General features: G+C 52.4%; 1 protein-coding gene across 1 annotated transcript; it reads left to right on the forward strand.

The window, feature by feature from the left end:
- The first annotated feature begins 2,837 nt into the window (after positions 1-2,837).
- Positions 2,838-7,979, forward strand: LOC123447023 (cation/H(+) antiporter 20). The gene is made up of 3 exons (XM_045123616.1): positions 2,838-4,356; positions 6,381-7,358; positions 7,444-7,979. The coding sequence occupies exons 1-3, from the start codon at positions 3,154-3,156 to the stop codon at positions 7,819-7,821; spliced, it is 2,559 nt and encodes an 852-aa protein (XP_044979551.1). The 5' UTR covers positions 2,838-3,153; the 3' UTR covers positions 7,822-7,979.
- Positions 7,980-8,462: the final 483 nt, after the last annotated feature.

Consider the following 8,462-nt stretch of genomic DNA (forward strand, 5'->3'; position numbering starts at 1 on the left):
TGCATGTGATATGATGGTGTTATTGTTGTTGTTGTTGAGTGCATCTTGTATGTTCGATTCAAGCATGCTAATAATTATTTTATTCATGATTTATTTACTGAAATTAATAACAAACTTCCCTAATTTTTAATATGAAATGCAATCAAGAGTAAACCAGGTAGGTGGAAGATAAAGAAGAAATAACCCATACAACTGTTTTCAAAATTTAGAATATAATTTTCCTATAGGGTCTTCCATAAATCCAAAGAGCTTCATGGATGTAGCTAGGAAAAAATGCCATCAAATGGTAACCTCGAAAATCATCGAAGAAAATATGACTATGTATGTCATATAAAAATTAACATGGTAAAACTGTATTTTTTGTTTTCCTAACGGAAATATATAGCTCATTATATTATTCAATGTTATTTTTTTGAAAGCACTTTAAAGCAATCTCAACACATGTTTGTCTTAGTTTTTTTCAGAACCTTGAAATATGAATCACTCCACAAACTTTAGCTCATTCCCTTTTTTGGTTGTTTTGCGTCTTTTAGGTTTCTAACAAATATATGGAAAATATGTAAGTGGGAGTGTTTTAGATTGTGAACTCACAAATTTTAACAAAAAAGTGGAAATATATTTTTGTACAAGAGTCCATTTTATTTCTTGTTTCTTTAGCATATTTATATTATACTGTTTTTTCACATGACATTAATAGTACTTCTATGAGAGTATAGATTTTTTATGAAGTTTTGTAACTTATAATTTTCTTGTTTTCCTCACACCAATATTTTCTTTTCGGATAAAAGAAAAACTGGATGACAAGAGTACAATCTAAAATTAGGTTAGGGTTATTAACCGGTTTTATATAGCTCATGATTTATATGGAGGATCACGGTTGAAAGTTCAAGCCAGCCCTATTACAACGATTCGAGGGTTTAAAATGTTTTTTCCTTGATAATATTTCTTTTAACAGATAAACTTTCAATATATTTGAGTATGTAGGACTAGAGGTAATACAAATTACAATCAACTTCATGGACCATTACAAGCAATTGACGAGCGGACCGATACAGGCCCACGTCCGGACCGTGTGGGACGAAATTTTATGGAAAATTTGAGGGTCGGCGTTTTATATGCCCTTAGTTTTTCTTCACACTTCCAGGATTGTAACTGCAGATTGCGCTTTGTTCACCAAACTCATAAATTTGACTCAACCTTTGTGGTATGTGTTGGATGAATGTACTAGGTTGGGCTTAAATTGAACATAAGAGCAACTTTAATGGCCGACCCATATGGACGGTGATTTTATTCACTTTCTGTCCATTTGGTCGGCCAGGCCGACACGTACGTCGGCTTCCACGTTTGGGTCGACGCATGCGGTCAATGCTGGCCCGACCCATTGTGACGGCGTGAAAAAAAAAGAATGCATGCATATTTAAAATAAAAATAACATTAATTAAACATTAAAGCCAGCCACGAAGGCCCGCGAGAGTCCACGCGTTCACATTTGCATTTAAGAAAATTAAAAACAAACAAAACTACGAGGCGACGCACTACCCTAGGCGTCATCGTCGTCCACGGGAGTCCGTGAGGTTGATGAGCGTCGGCGGCCCTCCGCCCAGGGGAACGCCGTGTTCCACATGGCGTTCATGTCGGGCGCGGGCTTTGCCATCGCAGGCTGTGCCACCACGGCCTGACGCGCCTCCTCCTCGGCTTCGCGCTGCTCCTCCTTGGCGTCGTGCTCGAGCATCTTGAGGTACTCACCGTGGCGGCGCTCCTCGGCCAGTTGTCGCTGGCGCCAATGGTCGAGGTACACCGCCTCCTGCACCGACGTAGCCCCAGGCCAGACTGGTGCCGCGCTAACCCACTCGTGCACTACTCCCATGCAGGAGTAGCGCTCGATCGGCTCCAGTTCTGGCTCGGCGTTGACAGGGGACGGTGGGGTTACCGGCGGCAAGACGCAGTCGCCCACCGCGGAGAGGGCCATGGTTTGCGCCATGGTCGCGTCGCACGACGCCTCCTCTTGCTCGGCCGCCGCCGCCCTACGCCGGTCGTCCTCCTCGCTCTCCCAGTAGACCGCTGCGAGGGCCGCCTGGTCCTCCTCGCGGACGACGAGCGGGGGTGGTGGCACGGTACGGTCGACTTCGCGAACGCTGCGTCGCCTCGCCTCCTCGTGCATGAAGGCGAACTAGCTAGCCCAGTTGGGCGAGTCGGTTGCGTAGGCGGGGGCACGGCGCTGCTCCGGTGTCAGGAGCGCCCCGGGGCGCCTCACCTACTCCGCGTGCGCCCTAACTGACCGCGGCGCTGCCGGCACTAGGATCCTCTCCGGATTCAGGTGCCACTCGTGTGGCAGGGTGGCGTCTGGGTACGGAAGAGACACGCAGTGCTGCCAATGCCACTCCGCCTGGTGCACAGGCATGTTGACGCGCTGCCTCGGTCCGCGAGCTGGCGCCGACGCAAGCGGGAGGAACTCCGAGGGAAAAGGATTGGCGGGGTACTTGCCCTTGTCCTTGCTGCTGCCGGCGCCGGAGAAGAGCACCATTTGGCACGACTGTGGTGGCTATGGTTTGCCGGTGACGCGGGAGCGAGTGTGGCTAGATGGGGACGGGGGCTAGCGGGAAGCGGATGAGGAAGGCCGCGTCGCACGATCGTCTTAAAAAAGGACGACCGACGTCTTGACGCGTGGGCCCGAGGTCATAAATTAAGCTGACCAGGTAGGCCGTGGGCAATTGGACGACCGTTAGGTGGTGACGAGGCGGACACCAAGAAGACGCTCGTGACGTTCGTTTCGCATCCGCGCCGACGAATTTGGGGCACAAATGCCATCCACGCGGACACGAAACAGACTCGATTCGGATTTAGGTCGGCGTATTGAGCCTCCTCTAAGCAAGAGAGAGAGGGCGCGCGCAGTCCCCATCACCACTTCACCGCTTCACATGCGGAAGGGAGCAAAAGCTAAAGCATATAGAGTATCAAAGCGTCTTCTTCTTCTCCTCCTCTCCTGTAGCAGCGCATCACGAGCCCCCCGCGCCGCTTCCTCACCTTTTCCGCTCCCCACGGCACTACGAGACGCCGCCCCACGACGACCCCACCCTCCGGTCCAGCTCCAGTACGATTTGAACAGCCTCCGCGTTCGCGGGAACGAGCAACGAGACCAAGAGATCACCGGCCATGTCCGTGTCGTCGGCGGAGATGGCGGCGGTGAAGACGTCGTCCAACGGGATGTGGCAGGGCGACGACCCGCTGCACTTCGCCTTCCCGCTCCTCATCCTGCAGACGCTGCTCATCCTTCTCCTCAGCCGCGTCCTGGCCCTGCTCCTCCGCCCGCTCCGCCAGCCCAAGGTCATCGCCGAGATCGTCGCCGGCATCCTGCTCGGCCCCTCCGCGCTCGGCCGCAACAAGGCCTACCTCCGCGCGCTCTTCCCGCCCTGGAGCGCGCCGGTGCTCGAGTCCGTCGCCAGCCTCGGCCTCCTCTTCTTCCTCTTCCTCGTCGGGCTCGAGCTCGACCTCCGCTCCGTCAGGCGCAGCGGCCGCCGCGCCTTCGCCATCGCCGCGGCCGGGATCTCGCTCCCGTTCGCGTGCGGGGTGGGTGTGGCCTTCGTCATCCGACGCGCCATCCCGGGCGCCGACCAGGCGGGGTACGCGCCGTTTCTGGTCTTCATGGGTGTCGCCATGTCCATCACCGCGTTCCCCGTGCTCGCGCGCATCCTCGCCGAGCTCAAGCTGCTCACCACGGCCATCGGGGAGACGGCGCTGGCCGCCGCCGCGTTCAACGACGTTGCGGCCTGGGTGCTGCTCGCGCTCGCCGTGGCCATCTCCGGCAGTGGCGACGACCGGCGCAGCCCCGTCACCTCCCTCTGGGTGCTCCTTTCGGGCGCCGCTTTCGTGGCCGTGTGGATGCTGGCCGTCAAGCCGCTCATGTCGTGGGTGGCGCGGCGGTCGGACTCCGGCGGCGGCGGGTCCGTCTGGGTGGCCTTCACGCTCGCGGGCGTCCTCGCCTCCGGGCTCGCCACAGACATGATCGGCATCCACGCCATCTTCGGCGCCTTCGTGTTCGGGCTCACCGTGCCCAAGGACGGCGGGTTCGCCGGGCGCGTGACGGAGCGCGTGGAGGACCTGGTGTCGGAGCTGCTCTTACCATTGTACTTCGCGTCGAGCGGGCTCAAGACGGACGTGGCCACCATCCGCGGCGGCGGCGCGCTGGGCATCCTGGCGCTGATCATCGTGACGGCGTGCGCGGGGAAGATCATGGGCACGTTCGCTGTGGCCATGGCGTGCGGGATGGGCGCCAAGGAGGCCATCGTGCTCGGCGTGCTGATGAACACCAAGGGACTCGTCGAGCTCATCGTCCTCAACATCGGCAGGGAACGCAAGGTATGTACTTCCTGCGTACGGCATGTACACATGCGGCGACGTGTACATGCTACTTCCTCCGTTCCTAAATATAAATCTTTTAAAAAGTTTCACTATGTGTCTACATACAAAACAAAATAAATGAATCTACACTCTAAAGTATGTCTATATACATCCGTATGTAGTACACTAGTGGAACCTTTAAAAAGACTTATATTTAGGAACGGAGGGAGTAGTATACAGTGACGTGCATCTACATATATCTTTTTATGTATAATTCACGTATTTTGGTTATTTTCTTGCGTGCTTGTACGTACGTGTAGACGTGTAGACGCGTACACGTGTAGAGAGCCAAAAGAATGGCTCTCCGGACGTCTCGTGAGGACAAAAGCAGGAGGCACCTGCTGCTGCTACTGCTTCCCGTGGGTTCGACCGCATACGTCTGTGGACATCTTCAACCATGCATGACTTTAGATTCGCCTCCTCGAACGCCCGGATCTTTATATCAATGTTCGCGCTACTTATTTTTCTTTCTTATATGTTCGATTATTTGAAATAAAGATGATCAAGCCATGGTCGCGTCCTATGCGACGGACTAATTGAACACGCCCACAAGCGCTTATATTTTTTCCATATTTGAAATGAATACGAGGATTCTTAGATAGATCGAATGTATAAGGATTATATAAAAGGTCTGGTTAAATCACTTTTTCTTTTTTCCGGCGCGTCTACTGTCATATGAAGAATCATTTGAAGTGTCCTGCTCTCACATGAAACAACATGGCGGAGATCATCTCGTACGTGGTAGCTTTCTAGATTCTACCCTGCCATGACATCTAGTGAGTGATAGACCTAGTAAGTAGACTTTTAACTTTTTCCCTTTTTGGCCAACGATGTTTAGTGGCAGCACATGGAATTTCTCTCTCACATACAATAACGATCGACTTGGGAACTTCCTTTTCCTTTAGGCCAACCAAGTCAGTGGCAGCACTTTGCATGGTAGAAACCATAATGATCAAAACTCCAAAGTCCAAAATTACACGTGTGGTTTTACATGGCTAATTAGACGTGAGTGATTTTTTTTATTTTTTTTTTGCGGAAGAATTAGACGTGAGTGATTAACCACTTGCTGAACCGTGCATGGCTGCCAAGTTATGTGTTGAGCATGCAACAAGAGCAACCGACACGTGGGTCCACAGTGACGTGTCCACGAGTCGCTCATGCACACAGCTTGGAGCTTAGGTGGAGCGCCACCACGTGGCGCGTCGCGTGAAAAGTCCACTCCCTGCCATTATTATGCAGTTTGGGCCATCCAAGTCAAACATTCGCTCTCAAATCAAACATAAAGATTCCACCATGTTTCATAAACAAACGCACAAGTTCTTAGATTATTTGAATCTAAATTATTGTTACTACCTACTCACTCCAGTACCGTTAAAATGGTGCTTGCTTTACTTTTTTTTTGGCACAAAAATCATTAAAATAAATATAAGTTTGTCCAACAAAATATGTTTACAACATGTTTTTCCTTCAAATTTTGTTCACGAATTATCTCCCTTCATTACTAAATATAAGTTTTTCTAAAGGTTTCACTAGCAGACTATATACAGATGTATATAGATATATTTTAAAATATATATTCATTCATTTTATTTCGTATGTAGACTAGGGACGATTTTAGGGGGGGGGGGGGGGGGGGGGGACGAGGTGGGGGGTTAGACCCTCCCTAACAAATTGATTTTTCTATTATAATAGTGGTTGTTGTAGCTAAATTTTTTTATTTCATATGAGCTCTGCCGTCTTGATGAACAAACTTGTCCCCCTATGCATGCATGCTGGCTTCGTCCCTGATGTAGACCCTAATGAATTTTTTAAAAAACGTATATTTAAAAAGGAAGGGAGTACTATAATACATTAAAAACTGGAAACCATGAAACTTTTGCACCAGTTTCATGTATGGTGATGGCATACTATAATTTTGTTCATAACAATAATTGTACTAATACGAGTTATGAAAAACATTTTCGTGCTCATGATGGTCTCAGGTGCTGAATGAGGAGACGTTCGCGATCCTGGTGCTCATGGCGCTGGTGACCACCTTCATCACCACGCCCACCGTCATGGCCATCTACAAGCCGGCGCGCGCCACGGGTCACCGCCGCCGGCACCCGCGCAAGCTCCATGGTCCCACCTCGGCACCGTCCTCCCCGTCCTCCGCTGCTGGCGGTGCTGGCGGCGCCAACGCCATGGAACTGCGCGTGTTGGCGTGCATTCACGGCGGCCACGACGTGCCGGCGCTCATCAACCTCATCGAGACCATCCGGGGCCACACGCAGCCGCGCCGCCTCGTCAAGCTCTACATCCTCCGCATGGTCGAGCTCACGGAGCGCACCTCCTCCATCCTCATGGCCCGCGCCGCACGCCGCAACGGCCTCCCATTCCTCCGCCCGTACCGCCGCGGCGACGACCAGGTCGACGTCGCCTTCGGCACCTACGCTCAGCTCGGGCACGTCCACGTCCGCCCCATGACCGCCGTCTCGGCGCTCCACACCATGCATGACGACGTCGCTGCCGTCGCCGAGGACAAGCGCGTCTCCCTCATCGTCCTTCCCTTCCACAAGCGCCAGCACGCCGGCCACGGACACGGCCACGGCGGCGGCGACGAGGTCGAGAACCTCGGGCCCGAGTGGCGCGCCGTGAACCGGAGGATCCTGCGCGAGGCGCCATGCTCTGTCGCCGTCCTCGTCGACCGCAGCTTTGGTGGTGGCGAGCAGGTGAGCTCCGAGCAGGTGGCACACGGCGTGTGTGTCCTGTTCTTTGGCGGGCCTGACGATCGGGAGGCCCTCGAGCTCGCCGGGAGGATGGCGGAGCACCCCGGCGTGCAGCTCACTGTGGTGCGCTTCCTCGACGGCAAGGCCGGCAGCGAGGAGCACGCAGAGGTCACGCTGCGCCCGACCGACGCCAGGAACGCCGAGAAGAGCTACACCTTCTCCACCGCCGTCGTCAACGGCCACAAGGAGAAGGTAACAAACATTTTATTACGTACAATTAATAATGGCGGCATTGTTGAACTCTGTGTACTGATTTGACGATGGTGCGTGCGCGCAGGAGCTGGACGAGGCGGCGGTGGCCGAGTTCCGGCTGAGGATGGGCGACGCGGTGCGCTTCGAGGAGCGCGTGGTCGCTGGCAACGTCGTCGAGGAGGTGGTGGCGATCGGCAAGAGCCGGGAGTACGGGCTGGTGGTGGCCGGCAGGGGGCGGTTGCCGTCGGCGATGGTGGCGGAGCTGGCTGTCCGCCCGGCAGAGCACCCGGAGCTGGGGCCGATCGGCGACACGCTCGCGTCGGCAGGGCACGGCGTGACGTCCTCGGTACTCGTGGTGCAGCAGCACGACGTGAACGCCGACGAGGTGCCCGTGTCCGTGGTCCAGATCGACGGGCACGCCCACGACGGCGAGCACGGCAAGGACGACGTGGAAGAGCCGTAGAAACCCATGGGGGCTGCTTTGTTCCGGATGAGAAGCAACTTTCTTACTACTAGGATGATGATGATGATGACATGGCTGGTGTGTATCTTAGTGAGTTTGGTGTTACCTCACATGTAATTAAATGGTTAATAAGTTAAAACACATAATCTCTCATCAAATTAAGCAGTTTTTCAAGAATACAATATAGGCAATTGAAAAATAAAGTTAGCAGGCAACGATTTCTCACCAAGTTAGTAGGCAGTTGGTAAATGACTAAGGAAAATACCAAAAAGTTTGAATTAGAAAATCCAAGAATTTCAATTACTTTTGGAACAAAGGGAGTATATATGTCAAATACAAAAAAAAATGCTACATCTACGAACATCATACGGATTGTTACGTGATCTACCTTAACTACTAAACCCCCCTCCCCCCCTATTTCAACCGGGGTGGGCCCCAGCCACTAAGCCTACTTCAATTACTAACTCCCACGTCAACTTTACATAAAATCACCAGGTAAAATTACGTGAGTCTAGCATTGCTCAATACAAAAGGCCTTCTAGATGAAAATGTTTCTTCTTATCAAATTTCATATGACACATGTCACCATTTTTTCTTCTAGGATTTGTACGCTGCAAATTACACAAACGTTGATGCATCAG

Source organism: Hordeum vulgare, chromosome 1H, assembly GCF_904849725.1.
Source record: "Hordeum vulgare subsp. vulgare chromosome 1H, MorexV3_pseudomolecules_assembly, whole genome shotgun sequence".
NCBI lineage: Eukaryota > Viridiplantae > Streptophyta > Magnoliopsida > Poales > Poaceae > Hordeum > Hordeum vulgare.